This window comes from Primulina eburnea, chromosome 10 (genome assembly GCF_022965805.1).
Source record: "Primulina eburnea isolate SZY01 chromosome 10, ASM2296580v1, whole genome shotgun sequence".
NCBI classification, from domain to species: domain Eukaryota; kingdom Viridiplantae; phylum Streptophyta; class Magnoliopsida; order Lamiales; family Gesneriaceae; genus Primulina; species Primulina eburnea.
The window spans coordinates 32,542,188-32,562,664 of NC_133110.1; the positions used below are offsets into that span (position 1 = coordinate 32,542,188).

Here is a 20,477-nt window from a genome sequence, read left to right on the forward strand (position 1 = left end):
AAACTCTCTCTTGGCATTAAAAACACTTTGAAACTCTATCTTTTCTCTTGTATTCCCTTTGAACAATAATTGAGACATAAAAGTCTCCAATATGCATAGCAATGGAATCAATACATAACAATGAATCAATTGAAGGGAATAACACATTAAAACCTTTGAAACACAATACATATAACATCATGTGAGCACAAAGGATGAAATTCCACTTAAAAACCAATAGAACACCTCAATCAAAGCTCTTGAACACCACCTACAACAATAATCCATAAATAACACCAACATCAACTCTATATCCAAGAATCCAAGCAAAATAATCCATAAATCCACAAGAACAACAAACCCAAGTCAACTCTTAACTCAGAACCTTAAAAGAATCGCACCAAAAGCTTACCTTAGCTTCCTAGCACCAAGGAGAACCACGATCTCAAGTCGAATCGCCAACTAAACGCTTGAATCGAAGATAGGAAATGAAAGAAATGGATGAAAACCCTAAGAAATGGAGAGAATTTCGAAATGAAAGAGGAGGAAAAAGAGTAAAGTGAAGCCAACCACTCCAAAAAGTAACTAAATATCTCGCCCATACCTCCACCGCGGGTGCGCTGCCACTAGCACCGCGGGTGCGCCTAGCTCACGGCACAACACAAAATTCTGGAACACTCGGACCGCGGGTGCGGCGCTGCAGACACCGCGGGTGCGGTCATCACCGCGGGTGCGGTCCTTACACTACCGCGGGTGCGGTCATGCTACGGCTTCCCAACTCCAAAATCATGAATAGTACACCGCGGGGGCACTCCTCTAAGAGCGCGGGTGCACTCTGGTCACGACCAAGATCAAAACTCAACCAACTAAAATCGATCCGAAACTCTGAAACGAACAACCAACAACAACTAATACCTCAAGACAATAATAACCAATAATACTATGGCCCAAAACACAACTCTAAACATCTAATCACATAACCCAAATAACAAGCAAATCTTAAACCGTACCTCTAAACATCTAATCACATAACCCAAATAACAAGCAAATCTTAAACCGTACCGTACACCGGGCTCGGCTATTACAAGTTGCACGGACAATGAGCGGCTCCTGGCAGACTTCTAGGTGGAGGGAACATGAATGAACCGACCCACACGAGAATAAGAGGTATTTCGAGACTGTTCAATGTAATGGACTGTACAGTTGAAGAGGGCTTAAAAGATTTGATTGGTACTACTCATATCACGAAGGTGCATCTTCCTTTCGGTAGCTTATTACATAAGAACTCCGAAGTGAAGCGTGCTTGACTTGGGGCAATTTTGGGATGGGTGACCTCCTGGGAAGTTTTCTAGGGTGCGTGTGAGTGAGGACATAAGCACGCTGTAAAGACTCGTCTTGATACAGTGAGGATAGTCGTCGAATCTAGAACGTTACAAGTGGTATCAGAGCCGACCTCTCTTAGTACGGTGTGGTTCGGGGATGAACCAAGCAGAAGCTGGTGGGCATGTGAGGCCCGAAGCCGAAGAGGGCGGGGGTGATCGCCAATGCCATCAGTTGCACGGACAATGAGCGGCTCCTGGCAGGCTTCTAGGTGGAGGGAACATGAATGAACCGACCCACATAGGAATGAGAGGGATTTCGAGACTGTTCAATGTAATGGACTGTACAGTTGAAGAGGGCTTAAAAGATTTGATTGGTACTACTTATATCATGAAGGTGCATTTTCTTTTATGTAGCTCATTACATAAGAACTCCAAAGTTAAGCGTGCTTGACTTGGGGCAATTTTGGGATGGGTGACCTCCTGGGAAGTTTTCTAGGGTGCCTGTGAGTGAGGACATAAGCACGCTGGAAATACTTTGTTGGAAACCAGATTCTGGAGTTTGACAAAACATAAATCAATCGATTAACAAAATATGAATCAACTGATACGCGCAAGCAAATTCGGCAACTGAACTTATCAACTGAAGTCAGTTGATACAATGATACAAAGTAAACTGATCAGTTGGAACTGATCAGTTAAAAACATTCAGCCGAATGTCTTAAAGTCTCTCAACTGAATATGCCTCGGGAAAGAACAAAGAAGACATAACAGAGCACAAGAACGCCGCACAACAACCAAGACTACTTAAGACAATGCATTCCGGACAAAGCAATTAAGACGCCGAACTACAATGATTGAAGAGAACATTGCCCAAGGAATAATGAAGTGGCAATCAACGGATACTAGAATTCAAATGCATATCAAAGTTACCATTGAAAGAGAAGTATAAATATGACTGAAGAACAGCAGAAGAAGTAGAGTCGATCACTCAATCTTAATCTTGTTGTTACTCTACCAAAATCTCAGCTCACTTTCATTTGAATTACTCGTAGCAATCAAAGCTACAATCTGAGCTTGTTAGCACTCTCTAAAAGTTGTTAGATTCAATTGTGCTAATATCAGTTACGCACTGAGAATATTGTGTAGAACTAAGAGTTTCAGTTTTGGCAGTTGTAAGTCCAAACTGAAGTGGGTCTGTACAAGTGTTGTACTTGATCAAAGTATTTTAGTGAATATCTTATCCTTGTGATAGAAGGGTGACGTAGGAGTAATTAAATTTTTCGAACATCCAGAAACAACTCTTGCATATTTCTTTCAGTTTCGTATTCTATCTTTCAGTCAGTTACTTTCCGCAACTACTCTAGTTTAACTGATTGTTATTGACCAACAAGATTCCGAGATTCAGTTTGTCACTAAACTGAACTCAAATATTGCTAAAGAACAATTTTAAGTGTGAGTGTTTATTCAACCCCCCCTTCTAAACACTCTTGTTACGACAATCGATCCTATCAAGTGGTATCAGAGCAGTTGAATCTTGTTTTTGAATCTGGTATGTCATAACAGACAGACCCATGAAGATTCTAAAAGCAAACACAGCAATTGCATAACTGAAGGGACACCACAGAGAATTCAAAAGCCCAGAGAAGAGTGGACAATTGAGGACAAAAGAAAAGCCAATCTTGACAATGTGGCCAAAGATACTCTGTACAAAACACTGGACAAAGCAACATTCAACAAAATAAAGATGTGCAAAACAGCAAAAGAAATTTGGGAAAAGTTGATTCAGTTATATGAAGGAAATGACCAAACAAAAGAAAACAAACTCTCTGTTGCTGTTCAGAAATTTTACAATATCAAAATGAAGGTTGGAGAATCAATGAATGAGTATGATGAAAGGGTAAGCAGTATTGTAAATGAATTAAATGCACTCGGAAAAGTGTATACCAACAAAGAGGTTGCACTAAAAGTGATGAGAGGTCTTCCAAAGGAATGGGATGTCAAAACTATGGCTATGAGAGAATCTAAAGACTTGAACCAGATCGAACTTCATGAACTATTTGTTGATTTAAAAGCTTATGAATTTGAATTGCAGAATAGAGAAGGAGAACCATCTACTCCTACAACTACAACTGCTTTAGCAGCTGTCAGAACTGAACCAACTAGTTCAGCCGAGAAATCTGCTGATCAGTTAAGCAATGATGCTATGTCATTATTCATCAAAAAGTTTGGGAGGTTCATGAGAAAGAACCAAGGAAACTTTCAGAAGCAATACCAGAGAAATAATTCCAAAGAAGAAACAAATGCTTGCTACAATTGTGGCAAAACAGGTCATTACATTGCTGACTGTCCTAAACCTAAAAAGGACAGTCAAGGATCAACTGACAGAAGAAAGAAACCATATGAGCATAAGAGAAGACCCAGAGATGATAAGAAAACCTACAGAAAGAAACACGAAGTTCTATTAGCTGAAGAGAACAAATCCAAATGGGCAGAAACTGATAGTGAAGAATCAGAACCAGAAAGCTCATATAGCTCAAGTGATGAAGAGGGAGTCAAATGTCTAATGACAAATGATACTGAAGCAGAATCTACAAGTGAACAGGTATTTGATTTTAGTTCAACTGATTTTACACGAGAAGAACTCATTTTAACATTGCATGAAATGGTAAATGAGTACCAAAAACTTGCATCATCATTTGAGGAAATAAAGTCAAAGAAAAATGATCTCATGGACAACAAAACCAAAACTGATGAATCAGTTGATGGGTTGAGTCTAAAAAGGGAAATTGCTGAGCCTAAAGCAGAGAGAAAGAAAGATCAGTCACTGATCCAGAAATTGATCCTTGAAAATTCAAAACAGACTGAACTCATCCAATCTTGGAATAAGTCGTCCACTACACTGAATGAGATGCAGAATTCACAAAAATCAGTTTCTGATAAAACTGGTTTAGGGTTCAGTAATCAAGGAGAAACGTTTTCAAATGATAATCAACCAAAGCTGACAATGAACAAAGGGAAGTACATTCACTTTTTCAAATCAGCAATGGTACAAGAACAAATTGAGCCCAATAAACTGATTGAACAACCTACTGAGAAGTTGAACAAGGCTAGAAGATATGGGATTGGCTATAGTCAAAAGCTTTCAACTGATTCACAAAGCGGGTCATCAAAAAGATTTCACAAAAACTATTCGAATGGCTATATCAACTACTATAACTGCAAGCCACTTCAGAAGAGATACAGATTGAACAATCGGTTGAATAAGACTAAACCACATACTGTATCATTTGTACACTATTCACCAAGCACACAAAAACCGAGAAAAACCATTTGGAACACAGCTACTGAAAAGTCAGTTAGACTAATCTAAGTATGGGTTCCAAAGGGACTAATAATCTTTGGACCCAAATAGATATGGGTACCAAATCATATTATGTGTGTGCTTGCAGGTAACAGGTACAAATAAAAATTCAATATGGTATTTGGACAGCGGTTGCTCACGACATATGACAGGAGATGCAAGTATGCTATCTCAACTGACCAAATATAGTGGTCCAAACATCAGTTTCAAGGATAATTCCAAAGGTAAAACCGTGGGTAAGGGTAAGCTTATCCATGGTAACTTTACTATTAAAGATGTTTTATTAGTAGAAAATCTGAAGTATAACTTGATTAGCATCAGTCAGTTATGCGACAATGGATTCTCGGTACAATTTGATAAAAACTCATGCTCAGTGAAAACATCAACTGATGAAATCATACTAACTGGTAAATGATGTGGAAACACATATAAAGTCAGTTGGAATGAACAGACTCATGCACCAGTATGCTTTATTGCTTCAAAATCATCTCAAAACTGGTTATGGCATAAAGGGTTAAATCATTTAAACTTTAAATCCATTGCTTATCTGAGTAAACATGAACTTGTAACTGGTTTGCCCAAAATAAATTTTTCAAAAGAAAAACTTTGCTCAGCATGTCAGTATGGAAAACAAGTACGATCTTCTTTCAAAAACAAGGGCTGTAAATCTTCATCCCGATGCTTAGAACTATTGCACATGGATTTCTTCGGTCCAACACCAATCATGAGCTTATGGGGAATGAAATACACCTTGGTGGTCGTAGATGATTTTTCAAGATTTACTTGGGTTATATTTCTCAAATCCAAAGACCATACGGCTGCACAACTGATTAAACTCTTCAAAAGACTTTTAAATGAAAAATCAGTTGGGATTGATCGAATCAGATCTGATCGAGGAACTGAATTCATCAATCAAGCACTTTCAAGTTTTCTAGAAAATGCTGGAATCAAGCATGAGCTCTCAGCAGCAAGAACTCTCAGCAAAACGGTGTAGCTGAGAGAAGAAATCGGACCCTTAAAGAAGCTGCTAGAACAATGCTTGCTGATTCTGGCATTTCTCAAAGATTTTGGGCAGATGCAGTAAACACTGCATGATATACTCAGAACAGATCAATGATTAATAAGAATCATATGAAAATACCATATGAGATCTGGCATGGAAGAAAAAGTATAATCACTTATTTCAAAATATTCGGCTGTAGATGCTTTATTCATGATAATAGTAAAAATTACTTAAAAGCATTTGATGCCAAATCTACAGAAGGAATATTCCTTGGATATTCATCAGTTAGTATAGCTTATAGAGTCTTTAATAAGAAAACTTTAAATGTTGAAGAATCTGCGCATGTTGATTTTGATGAAACTGTACTAACTGATGAGCCAACTGATCAAGTTGAGCTAGCTGATCGATTTACAGATATAAGTTTGGAAGATGATGACAAAGATGAAAGTCATAACAATCAAGACATCTTTCAAACACCAGAACCAGATATATTGGATCAATTAAATGAGCAGGAAGTTAATGCTGACAATCAGTTATTAAAGCAAACTGATAACATTCAAATACCAGCTGACATAGCATCAACTGAAGCTGAAAATTGCATTCAGTTACCAACTGAAGAAGTTGCTGATACAACAAATGCAGAATACAGATGGAAAAAATCACATCCACCACAACTGGTAATAGGAAAACCATCTGATCCAGTAAGAACTCGCAATCAAATGATAAATTTATTTATTCATTCAGCATTTGTTTCACAACTGGAACCAAAGAAAACTGATGAAGCTCTTGCTGATCCTAACTGGGTAAATGCTATGCAAGAAGAGCTGAATCAGTTCACTCACAATAACGTCTGGAACTTAGTTCCAAGACCAACTTCAAAAACCATTATATGTACAAAATGGGTGTACAGGAATAAACTAAACGATGACGGTTCAGTTATACGCAACAAAGCAAGACTAGTAGCAAAAGGATATAGGCAAGAAGAAGGAATTGACTACGATGAGAAATATGCTCCAGTTGCAAGATTGGAAGCAATCAGAATATTTCTTGCTTATGCATCTCACAAAAACTTCAAAGTTTACCAGATGGATGTGAAGAGTGTATTCCTAAATGGTCAGTTACAAGAAGAAATATATGTCGAACAACCTCCAGGTTTTGTAAACCACAAACTTCCTGATCATGTATACTATTTGAACAAAGCATTATATGGTCTTAAACAAGCTCACAGGGCTTGGTACGAAACTCTTTCAAAATTCTTAACTGATCATGACTTTACAGTCGGATCAGTTGATAAGACCTTGTTTAAATTTACTAAAAATAATCATATTCTACTAGTTCAAATTTATGTTGATGATATAATTTTTGGGTCAACTAACCCCAAATTGTGCTAAAAATTTGCTAAGTTAATGCAGGATAAGTTTGAAATGAGCATGATGGGTGAACTGACATTCTTTCTTGGACTGCAAGTGAAGCAACTGGAAAATGGTATATTCATTAGTCAAACAAAATATACAAAGGAATTGCTAAAGAAATTTGGTATGGAATCATGTTCAGCTGCAACAACTCCCATGAGCTCATCAGTTAAACTAGACACTGATGAAGGGGGAATATCAGTGGAGGCGACATTATATAGAGGGTTAATAGGTTCATTATTATACCTAACAGCCAGTCGTCCTGATATTGTTTTTGCTGCCTGTATGTTTGCCAGATTTCAAGCAAACCCTAAGCAATCACATTTCTCAGCTGCTAAAAGAATTCTGAGATATCTTAAGGACACGCAAAATGTTGGGCTATGGTATTCCAAAGACTCCACCTTCAATTTAGTTGGATACTCAGATGCAAATTATGCAGGATGTAAGCTTGATCGCAAAAGTACAAGTGGATCTTGTCAGTTCTTAGGAGACAGACTGATCTCTTGGTTCAGCAAGAAGCAGACATCCATAGCTACCTCAACAACAGAAACAGAATATCTTGCTGCTGGTAGCTGTTGTGCACAACTGATCTGGATTCAGCAACAACTGAAGGATTATGGAGTAACATCAACTGAATCGCCCATATTTTGTGATAATACCAGCACAATCGCCATCACTTACAATCCAGTTCTTCACTCAAGGACCAAGCATATAGATGTCAGGCATCACTTCATCAGGGATCATGCGTTAAAGAAGGATATTCGACTAGAATATATTTCAACTGAACAGCAAGCAGCTGACATCTTCACAAAACCATTACCCGAGGCTAAGTTTTCTTATTTTCGAAATATTCTTGGTTTAATTGATTTATCTTAGAAATTATTAGTAAGATTGCTTCACTAACAGAATTATACGAAGAAAATAAGAACACAACAAATTGAAAATAACACTTCATTAAGAATACCAACGTTCCCATTTTACAGAAGATATCATGGAATCAAATGAATCTAGCCACGCCCTAACCCAAGCATTTAACTCATAAATTCTAACTCTAGCAAATGCCCTAGATTTCGAAATCTTATCAAAAACATGCCACTCCTTCCATAGCATCGCCTCCAAAAGACATTTGTCTTCAACCAAATCCCTAACATGTCTAACTTCAAAATGTTCAAGGTATTTCAGTGCTCTTGCCTCCTGAGCACGAGTATGAATATCACCACTGTCACTCACCCTCTTCAACTCATGAATCTTTTCCCATGTTGACTTCACCTTCTGAAAGACATATATTTCCATCTTTCTCTTGATATCTGTTAAACGAGGGGTTGACTGCTCAGTAACATGAACATGAGTGCTGCTGCATGCATCAGAATCAGACATATTGAAATATTTTTAAACTGATATTGCATCACATTTTTATCACTATCATCTTATTTATAGGAAAATGACGTTGGAGAAGTTGAAGAGTCTCAAGACAATTAATGCGTCTTTCACATTTACCAAGGACTTTAAGTTGTCAGTTGTTCATTGTCAACTGACACCAGTTTGAATTCTGTTAATAATTATTTAAATAGTCTCAGTTCATGATCAACATATGACAGTTAGTTTCTCATCAGTTTATGTCACAACTGATGAAATATATCATTTGCAGAAAAACAAAGTTAAAATCAGATAAATATTTCATTACTTATAAATGTTGGTCTGGATTACATCATCATACTTCTTCTCTACAACAATTATCCAAAATTTCAGCCAAACAGATAAAGAAGAAGGAGCAGTCATCAGAAAGCTGTGAGAATGAGCTATGCGCCTCAGGATCTTCAATTCCTTGCGGAGCATCAGCTGATACATGTGACCATCCTTGAAGACGTCCACCCACACAGCAATATTCAAGTGCTCGCGCACTTGATTCAGTTCTGCCACCAATTCAGGAGTGGTGGTCTCCCCAGAGTTATATAAGAGCTCAAGCTCCAGCAATCGCTCCCAGTAATGCAGACTTTCATAGAAGACTTCGTCTTCTATCTCAGCCTTCCTGGCCTCCAGAGAAAAGGGAGAAAAACTCGAGTCGCCCGTATCAGACATTTTTGAATATTTTTGGATGATATGTCTAAAACTAATTGAGTCATTTCTATTTACAGGAGAATATCAAGAAAGCTGAAGAGACGTCAACGGTTCAGCAAGACCAATAACTTCTCTGACTCTTAAAATTATTTTGTAGCACTACTTTAATTATTATATGCACCAATCTAGGGGGAATGTCAGTTTTTATAGAAGTTAACTGAGAAGACAATCGTTTGTGAATTCTCAACTGATTTGAATCAGTTTCCCAACTGATCGTTCAGTTTGAAAATTGTACAAATCATCTCACATAAGTTAACCAATTAAAAACTTATTATATTCCAAATCAAGTGACGTGACTAAATTCTTATGACGTGGCATATTTTAAAACTGCTCATTATTATATACACACGATTACAGCACATGTGCACACGTTTTTATTCAAAAATTTTCCCGGGCTGACACGTGTCCAGAATTTGAACAGTCACAAACAAAACCATTTTGCCCGCTCCACTTCAATTTCATTCTTCACAATTACAATCAGTTTCTAAGAGTATACAAATTTCAGAACTTATTCTCTTCAATTTGCAGATCACTACACTTTCTGAAATGGCAAACCAGATCCCAGCCCATATTTTGAATGCGATGGTCATCGATTTTAACTCGGTTCTATCAATTCAAGAAACAAACGTTAAGAATGTATTTCTAAAGCTTGAGTCAGCAGGTCTCAGGATGTTCTTAGGACAATCTTCTCAGAAGATATATCTCCAGGAGGTCAATAAATTCTATCGGAAGGGATTTATCACTGCTAATGACACTATCTCTGTGACTATCAATGATCAGTTGCTACTCCTTTCTGAAGAAGCTTTTGGAGAAATTTTTTCTTTGCCAACTGATGGTTATGTCAACTTTTCTGAAGTAAAAACTCAGGACATTGAAGAAATGCAGTCTCGATTATCTGCTTATGGACGGAAAATCAAGGTTTCCGATCCAAAGAAAGAATGAAACCAGAAATTCAGTTGTTAGCTGATATCGTGGCAAAGGGAATATTAGCAAAAGCCGGTTCTAATGTTGCTCTTACACTCGAAAAATTCCAGGTAATGACCATAATCATGGGTGAAAAGAAAGCAAATTGGAGATATATTCTTTTTAACATCTTGAAGAATATGTTCAAGTCATCCAAACAGTCATGTGGCTTTGCCATTCAAATCAGTTGTCTGTTAAAACTGAAGGGTTTAGTAGCTGAAAATGCTGAAACATCATCAAAATTCAAGGTATTTACTGCCAAAAACACCTTGCAATCAAAAACCAAACTAGAAGTTGGGCCATCACCAGTCAATAAGGCCAAAACAGTAAAAAGGAAACTGATTCTCAGTGAATCAGATTCAGAGAAAACTCCTTCCCCTAGGCTTGTCAAGAGACCAAGGACTAAAAGAACCAAACCAATAACAACAGTGGAAGTTATTCAATCAGCTGCTGAACAGCCCATTCAAGCTATCCCTTTGCAAGTAATCTCACCTGATGATTCATTTACCAAAGCAAAGACACCAGCTAAGGTAAGAGCTCCCTTGACTCTTGTAAATCACCCTACCATCTTGCCTAGAGCCAGATCTAAAGGTATAATATTAAGGGAACTAGTGCCACCTACACACTCTGGAATGGATCTTCCTCACACTCTCTTAACTGACAAAGGAAAAGGCAAGCTGGTTGAAGAACCCCGGCCATCCAATGTCATTCAAACACACATTGACCTAGTTTGGGAACAGGCCATGCATTTGCCACATCACAATCTAAATCTTTTGATTGTTGGAAAAGATTCAGAACAGAAATCTTTGCCAAAGAACTGAAGCATAAATCTCAACTGAAAAAGTTCATCAAGCTAGATGCGATTGTGATGAAAGTAGTCAAAGCTGGTACAATTCCACAGGCATTAGAAATGCAGAAATATTTCTTTGATCAGATTCGCGTCAGAAAGCTAGCAAGAATGGTAGCAAAACTGAAGTCCAACTACAATCCCTCAAGTCCAACTGCATACAATGATAGAGTTGTGTTCACTCAACTGGACACAGATCTTAGTAATCTGGAGAGGGAAATCAGATTTTGGGAAGAAGATCAGGAACTAGTTCTTCAACACAAACCACTCAACCCAAATACTGAAAAAGATTTATCCTCCTCTCCACAAAAAGAACCATCTCCACAACAGGCAACTGAAAATCCAGTTCAGGGAATACCTCAATCCTCTCAGACAGAACATCAGCTATATTCTGAAGCAGAACTATCCTTGGCAAACATTGATGAAATCATTCAAGCTGTTGCCTTGGAAGCTCAGCTAGGGGAAATACAGTATGACTCAGTTACCCATTCAGCTGAACAACCAGAGCAAGACATTAAGATATCATCTGAAGCACCAGCTGAGTCACTTATTGCTGAAAAATTTATATCTGCTCAAACTGAAGTGCCAAACCAAACTTCAGAAAAAAAATAACTGAATCGGAAAAAGCTCAAAATGAAGCACCAGTTCAGTCAGAAAGTTCTGCTGAACAAGTTATTCAAACTGATGAACAAGCAAAATCCTCAGAACAAGAAACTGCTGAACATGTAGAAGGTCAGTTGCTCACTAAATCAAATGAGCAAGAACAAATTTCAGTTAACTCTCCACAGGAAGCTCCTATGGATGAACCATCCATCTCCATCATTCAGCCAGACAGTCAAATCCTTGATCAAAACCAACCATCATCATCTCCAATTCAAGAAAACATTCCAGCTCAGCCTATGGCTGGAACAATGGAAACTGATCAAGCATTAGTCCTTTTTGAACAACCATCAAAGCATTCAGAAAAGCCCAGCCAGCGACCTCCAATTCAATCCACAGAAATGGATGTTGTTCTTGAAGAAATTCAGAACATACAGTACAGCATGCAGCAGATGCTAACTGACATCAAGAAAATTCAATTCGAACAGCTGTCACATACTGTCAAATTAGATTCTTCGATTGAATTTGACTCAGCAAAACTAAAAGCTCTTCAAGCCAACATGGACTCTCTTAGCAGAACTGTGCATGAAATAAAGAAGGGGCTAGTTAGCTCACTCTGTACAACTCAGGATGTAATCAGTCAGAGAGTTGAGCGACTGGAAACCACTGTTTCAAATCAAATAGCATTGCTACAGACCTCCCTCACAACTGTTGCCTCAAGTATCTCAGCAGATGTAAAACTTATATCCATTGACGTTCGAAAGTTATCAGACAAAATGGAGATGTTTGACAAAAAGGGGGAAGGACAGTAGCTGAAGAAGAATTAATCAGATTATTTATATTCTCAGATTTTATGTTATCTACAAGGAATCCAGATATTATATTCTCAGATTTTATGTTATCTATAAGGAACCCAGTTATTTTATGATTCAGTTGCGTAATCTACAAAGAGCTCAGTTATTCGATCTTAAATCACTTGGTTTTGTCAAACACCATAAAGGGGGAAATTGTTGGAAACCAGATTCTGGAGTTTGACAAAACATAAATCAATCGATTAACAAAATATGAATCAACTGATATGCGCAAGCAAATTCGGCAACTGAACTTATCAACTGAAGTCAGTTGATACAATAATACAAAGTAAACTGATCAGTTGGAACTGATCAATTAAAAACATTCAGCCGAATGTCTTAAAGTCTCTCAACTGAAGATGTCTCGGGAAAGAACAAAGAAGACATAACAGAGCACAAGAACGCCGCACAACAACCAAGACTACTTAAGACAACGCATTCCGGACAAAGCAGTTAAGACGCCGAACTACAATTATTGAAGAGAACATTGCCCAAGGAATAATGAAGTGGCAATCAACGGATACTAGAATTCAAATGCATATCAAAGTTACAGTTGAAAGTGAAGTATAAATATGACTGAAGAACAGCAAAAGAAGTAGAGACGATCACTCAATCTTAATCTTGCTGTTACTCTGTCAAAATCTCAGCTCACTTTCATTTGAATTACTCGTAGCAATCAAGGCTGCAATCTGAGCTTGTTAGCACTCTCTAAAAGTTGTTAGATTCAATTTTGCTAATATCAGTTACACACTGAGAATATTGTGTAGAACTAAGAGTTTCAGTTTTGGCAGTTGTAAGTCTAAACTGAAGTGGATCTGTACAAGTGTTGTACTTGATCAAAGTCTTTTAGTGAATACCCTATCCTTGTGATAGAAGGGGTGACGTAGGAGTAATTAAATTCTCCGAACATCCAAAAACAACTCTTGCATATTTCTTTCAGTTTCGTATTCTATCTTTCAGTCAGTCACTTTCCGCAACTACTCTAGTTTAACTGATTGTTATTGACCAACAAGATTCCGAGATTCGGTTTGTCACTAAACTGAACTCAAATATTGCTAAAGAACAATTTTAAGTGTGAGTGTTTATTCAACCCCCCCTCCTTCTAAACACTCTTGTTACGACAACCGATCCTATCAGACTCGTCTTGATACAGTGAGTACAGTCGTCGAATCTGGGACGTTACAATATGAATTTATTTCCTTATCAGTTTGGGAGTCGGATCCTCATTCGTTATAAGTAATGAATTTTTCTAAATAAAATTTCTAAAAAAATTGAACTTTTTTATAAATTAATTCTAATTAATTTTTTAATATTGTTCAGGGATGTGGTAATGATAATTGAAGGAAGACCTTTTGTGCTTTCACAATGTTTCAGTAGTCTCATGTTATAGTCTCTTGTTTTTTTGTTTATGTAATTGCACACCAAGACAAGACAATAGTTTCAGTAGTACCATGTTGCAACTCATGGCCATGTATTGTTTCTGTATTCTCATGTCTCTGTAATTGCACACCAAGACAATGTTTCTGAATATTTATGCAAACTTTTGGTGTGTTGTCATTTATATTCTACAAAGTTTGTTTGTGGAAGTGGTCGAGATTGTGAAATGAAATGTGTTTTGTATCCAAGGTTACTGTTTGAAATCGTGCTTGCTAGATAATTTCCCTAATATTAAGCAGTCAGTCAATTTATTTGATTGTTAGATCATATTTATTTTATTTTCATTTATGGTACAAGTATTGAAACTATGCAGACATTGTTCTTTTGATACATGTCTATTTCTGGAAATGATGAAGATATGCAGTAAGATGTAAATGGGAGAATGCATTGAGAAAAAAATATTGTTAATGAATCCATTAAAAATTTACAAGATAAATCCATTAAAATTCTTGAAGATACATAAATCTATTAAAAGTCTATGTCATATAATTATGCCATAAAACATCTAATCATCACTATTATTTTTCAAAGATTCAATTTGTTTTTTTATCTCACCGTCATCTCTACTATATTTGCAAGTGGAACTTCTCATTTAACTATCTTTTCAGCTTGAGTGAGCATTTACACTAGAAGGAGCGTACGACGTTTCTTCAACACTAGGGGTAGAGGAAGAAGCTGCAACTCGATTGTCCATATATGAACCAAAAGCTTTTAATGCATCATCCCTAGAGGAGAATGACCTGTGAGACACATCGCTAAATTTATTGATTTGTTTTTGTGTCTCTTCCCAAGTCTCCTATACACTAGGTTTACGTCCAATGAAAATTACATATGTTTTCTCCTATATCACAAGAAAAATAAAAGAACATTAAAACTTTTACACAAACAAGATAATATAATTAATAGAAAAAAAAACGAAGGCGCTCACCATTTACGGAAATAGAGGTATGCCAAAGTGATTTTTTGCTTTAATGCAACAAAAAAATAGAGAGTCACTACATATATTTCAGATCTTATACAGTGAACATCTTATAAATAAATCTTGACAACAAGTACGGGGAGAAAACACATACATTAGAAATCAATCATGTACATAAATGTTGCATATACAAAATGAGACTAGTGCAGTAAAAAATTGTTGACCTAACTACATCACAACAAGCCACAAAGCTTAAGATTGAGATCCAAGTTCGATAGATGGAGAGACACCAGTCAACAAATAAGGACTCAAAATATAATCCGCCATTTTTTGTGATACACTTCAATAGCTTTTCAATTTTCTAAAGATGTAAATGTGGTCATGCTTTGAGGGTCAAGTAATCATGTCATATATGTTACTATACACATTGGTGTTGTTTCAAGTTGAAACACAATGTAAGTAAATGGAGTTTTGTGCTTGTGGCCTTCGTTGGAATGTTAGCCTTTGTCAGAATCGGTGCGGAGAAGATACCAATCAGAACCAACTCCAATCTCTGAAAATAAGTATACAAGGGAGGAAAAGACAAACATGAGAGAATAAATCATGTAAACCAGTAGATACTGCACAGAACCAACTCCTACCATGAAAATAAACTAAGAAGAACAAAATATAACAGTAGAACAAAATAGAACTAGACCGTCGAACATATATCCATCAAGGGAGGAAAAGACTAAATTTTCAAGGTTGAGTTATATATATATATAATACTCTGAATTCCTTTCTTTTTTGTTAACAAATATTTTTTTTAACATTACCTAAATGACTAAATTCCATTTTGGTCAAATTTAACTTCAACAAAGAATTTTATTTTTCGGATGTTTGTTATAATTGAATCTTGTGTCTCGAAATAAACGGTTAACAACATGACAACCTGAAACTTCTTCAGAAACTTGAGATGTTTGTGTCATTTGAAAAGAGTTGTTATGATTTAATTGAACCTCAGATTTCGTCATAAATTTGGAATTTTTGTGTCAGATGACATAACGATCGATATATATTTTTAAACACGACTTTCCAATTCTTTTTTTTAAAATCAAATCCTAAATAAATCCAAATTTGAACTTTCAAATTCTTTTTTAAATCAAATCCTAAATAAATCCAAATTTGTGGACAAATGAAGATATTACAACAAAGAAGATAATCTAAAGTTCATCCTAAAAATAACACTTGTTAAAGTGCAAACAAGATTCCCCTGTTATCACACCACACACCACCACACCACTTGTGGGGCTCACGTAATTGACAAATCCCATGTCTCTTCTCATTCAAGTTTTTATGCTCTTCCTCCCCACTTTCTTAGTAAACTGTGTTCCGATCCTCTGACCCCATCAGATCCAAAATCTTCATTTTTTCTTCTCACTGAGCTACACTTTTCCATTGGCATTTGCGTGTTCACCAATTCAAGCCTTCTTTCATGGCCTTCTTCCCCTTTTCTTGCACCAACCAAAGCCCGGATTCTTTTTCTCTCGTTGTATGTCAGCTTTCTCGAAGCCTGTGAGCTCAATTTCTGAGGTTTTGTTTGTCATGGGCTCTCACCGTTTCACATTTTTTCTAGTTTACCTCTGAGAAGGCCACCCTTTTTGTCTTTTTGTTGGTCTAGCTTTTAATGTTCGAGGTTTCTTGAATTCCCAGTGAAAATAAGTTCTTGTTTCTGCTTGTGGTTGTGTATTCAGGTGAGATTTTTGGACTTGGACTTTTTGGTAACTCTCCAAAGTCTCTTCATTTCTCGAGTTAATGAATCGTGTGTTTCGATCTGTTTGTTTGTTTGTTTGTTTGTTCTCATCTGGAATAGAATAGTTTTTCTATTGGGATTTGTAGACAGACGTGTTTGTGGGAAAGCTTGATGCTTTTCTTCCTTTCCATTTGAATTTGATGGTCGGCTGTCGTTTTGATGATGGGATCCATCCGTTGTGACAGAAAATTTCCCCATGATGGAAAGAAAATTTATGCTAACGTCTTATTTAACTTTTTCCCATTTTATTCCATTTTTATGTAATAATTTCTATGTTCTTAGCTTGCTGATGTTTTATCTTCTCTTTTATTTTCTCAATATTGGTTGCTTCTTGCTTTAAACTTCTTTTTTGGTCATAGCTGGAAAATGCGGACTTGGTAATAAGGGGACAACAGGAATAAGAGATTCTGATCTTGAATTTGTGGATGACTATTTGTTTTGGCAGATTTGTTGTTTACATTTGAAAGATTCCCTTTCTTTAGTGTTAGTTGATCATAAAGTTGTATTTTTTATGGCCTTTTGGGCTCTATGCATTTGCGTAATCAATTGATTTTTATCTATATGTACTTTTCTCTTGTTTTGATCTTTCGGTGCTTTTGATTTCTTATGTTATTATCCTGTTTTCCTGTTGTATTCATTGACATTGAATTTCAGAGGCTGACCATGTTTCCTTGAATAGTCGGTTCACCATTTCAGCTCCCCGTTTCTTCAGTATCATACATATTTTCTTACTCCCCAAAATTACAAGGAATACACTATTATTTGTTCATGGTTATATGATAGTAAAATGATTTGAGTTCCTGGTTGCACGTAATGACTTAAAGTTTTCTTTTTGGGCAAGTAGGAGGAACTATGAATTGTACAAGCTACGTCCCTTCATGTTACCAACTGCGGGATCTTAATAAGTGTGAAAGTAGTTTTTCTTCACACCCATTCGTCTTTGATGGTAAGAATGGAGAAGAACAAGGGAATGGGATTTCTTTGCTACCGTTTAATATGGATCAACGTTTGGGTTATGACAAGGTGTTATTGAGCCAGATAATGCAGAAGCATGAAGCTACATTTAAATATCAGGTACGTATACCGTCTGAGGATTTAATCCCTATCTTTTTTGTACCGGTGACTGTGCTATCTTTTGAAATCATTATTGACCTTCATTTTGTTTTTTCAACGTGTATTTCTATTTGATTTTTTTGCATTCAACGTATCTTTTTGACAGGCTTGGTACATGGTCTGAATGTCCCTATAGAATAGATTTATCAGTTGATCTTTTATGTTGTTCTTTCAGCTCCAGGAACTACACAGATTGTATCGAAGACAGAGGGAGTTAATGGATGAAATCAAGGTGAGAAAAATGTATGCTCGGCACATACAACTGCCCACATCACAATCTAATAACTGTTTGTCTCAAACCCGGTCTGAAATTTCTCAAACATCACATACAACTAGCTGGATCCTGGGAGATGGATTCGATAATAAGCTGTCTGTGCTGAGCACAGATAATCTTCGAGGACCTTCAGATTTTGTTGCAGAGAATTTTCAAGAAACCACAACTGCACATCCTGGTTTTCTGCTGGCAAGAAACTGTTATAACAGAGTCCAAGCTCTGTCATTCACAAGTAAAGGACATGAAATGAGAATTTTGAATCTTCGACTTCCAGATTCTGTGTACCATGATAAAGAAGAGAGGGAGCGGTTTGATGAGGTAAATGTTTCTAAAAGGGATTCAGCACTTTGTCCTTTTAAGACAGGAGATTCTAATTCTTTTGATGCAAGATGCCGGAATAAAAAAAATTTGATCGACTTAAATGAACCCATACAACTTGAATCTGTGGCTTCAAGTTCAACTAGTCCTTTGGAACCTTATCCATGCAACTTGGAGTTTTCACACCAAGATCCTCATGTTTCGGCCGAAGTAGAAACAGGATGTGTTGTTCCTAAACTCTGCGGGCATGTTAGCTATGGTAGGGACTATGCTGATAGGAATTCATCCGTGGGGATCGATTTGAATTCTATGCCTCTCGGTTGTTCTTCGGAGACAGTAATTACTCAAGTAAACCTTCTTAATCCGAACCAGGAATACGAAGTAGAAGATCCAAAAGAACATTTACTTTCCTTGGTAGAAAAATCAGATTATAGTAGTGGGGTTCGTTGCTCTTTCAAAAGTAAAATATCACATGCTTCTGTTGTTGAGAAAGCTGTAATTTTGAATACTAGCTCTGTTCATCATGAACTGAGTAAAGAAAAGTGTGTCAAAGTCGACCCTGACACAAGTATGGGTGAAAAGTTAATGGAGTTTGAAACTCTCATAGACTTAAACATTGGCGTAACCGCCGATGAGACATTTCCATCTCTGTCAAGTAACAATGTTGGGATTAAATCTGCTGGAGAGACAGACATGGAGGCTCCTGTGAGTCCAGAGAACAAGGAGGGTTTTCCGCCAAGAGGAAAATCCAAGGATATGCTACTTGGTACTCCTAGTCTTTTATTTGAACGAGGAGAATCTGAACCTGATGGGATTGCTGCCGAGACTTTACTCTCGATATCCTCAGCTATAATGCAAGACTTTAACTTAATTAACTGTCTGTATTGGTTTGCTGAAATAGCTACTGGTAATGCCGAGGACCAAGAAAAGACGGTTATGAAACTGCAAAACGGTACAACCAACAAGGATGGATGCATGCTTTCGTCGGATGGGATTGATGATGAGTTTAAGGATACGACACTGAGGCTATCTCAGAAAAGGGCCCTAAATCTCTCTCACGATGTCAATAAAGAAAAAGAAAGGGTTACTTTGTCCTGTAGATCTGTGAAGGGCCGTGCAGCTAAAGACCATCACACGGTTAAACCATTCCAGAGAACATGTTCATCTAAGAGAAACGTAGGAAAGAATTCGAGCGAAAGACCCAAAACCTACTCCAGATCATGTCCTTCAAACGTCAAGAAACCGATGAGCTCCATTCTGAAAGAACCGGCGACTCGCAGTAAAGTAGGAGTTCTGCAGAGTTGGGGAAATATAAAGAAACGGCAAGGTGGTCATCGACGCCGTGCTACTAAGTTTCTTATCATTTGCTGAGTTGGTCCTAGAGGTATGAAGTGTAATTTTGTTTCTTTATAGGCGATCTCCGACATGGTAAACATCATATATGTTACTGATTAAACTGTGAGGCCTTAGAGCCATGAACAGCTTTGTATATATGAAAATTGTTGTATGAAAACTTGTTTGATCGTAGACAATTTTTATCAGATGCTTTGAAGTTTGTTCTTATTTGAAACTTGAAATGAAAATATTTGTTCAATAAACTTCGCAAGTGGGATTCCACTGTAAAAAAATTGGACTCATGCAAGTTAATTTGTTATTGTTTTCTTCATCATATAACTACTCATAATTTAGTTTAGATATTATAACATATATAAATAATTACTAAAAAACTGAAAGATTATGTAATTTATCCTCAAATATTTCATTTTATCATTTTGTTATAATAAAAATAATATCAAAAGAATCAGTTACTGTCATGAATTTGGTTACTATAATCAATGTTCTAAGACGCTCGAGTGTGAAAATGTTATAGGCTTATAGCCAAGCTTCATTATGTGAATTTAGTACAAGATTAAATATTTTTTTTAAAAAAAATGTTATTTTAGTTTTTATGGAGTGTTTACAAATTCTAAAAAATAGTTACTATAAATTTTTTTTTTCATAAATTACTTTAAGTTTCAATTATATTAAATCAATCAATAGATTGAATATATCAAATTTTTTTAAAAAAATCTATAAACTAATATTTTTGTATTATCAAAATAAATCATGGAAAAATATTTCGATGTCAAAAGGTTTTATTTAAAACTTTTATATTATCAAATATAAAA

The 20,477-nt window shown here is 36.5% G+C and overlaps 1 protein-coding gene across 2 annotated transcripts; it reads left to right on the forward strand.

The window, feature by feature from the left end:
* The first annotated feature begins 16,087 nt into the window (after positions 1 to 16,087).
* Positions 16,088 to 19,841, forward strand: LOC140803281 (uncharacterized). 2 transcript variants are annotated; one of them, XM_073159087.1, is made up of 3 exons: positions 16,088 to 16,572; positions 17,449 to 17,678; positions 17,893 to 19,841. In XM_073159087.1, the coding sequence occupies exons 2-3, from the start codon at positions 17,457 to 17,459 to the stop codon at positions 19,678 to 19,680; spliced, it is 2,010 nt and encodes a 669-aa protein (XP_073015188.1). In that variant the 5' UTR covers positions 16,088 to 16,572; positions 17,449 to 17,456; the 3' UTR covers positions 19,681 to 19,841. The 2 variants fall into 2 exon arrangements, with proteins under 2 accessions (XP_073015188.1, XP_073015187.1); XM_073159086.1 differs by having other exon boundaries at positions 16,089 to 16,545.
* The last annotated feature ends 636 nt before the right edge of the window (positions 19,842 to 20,477 follow it).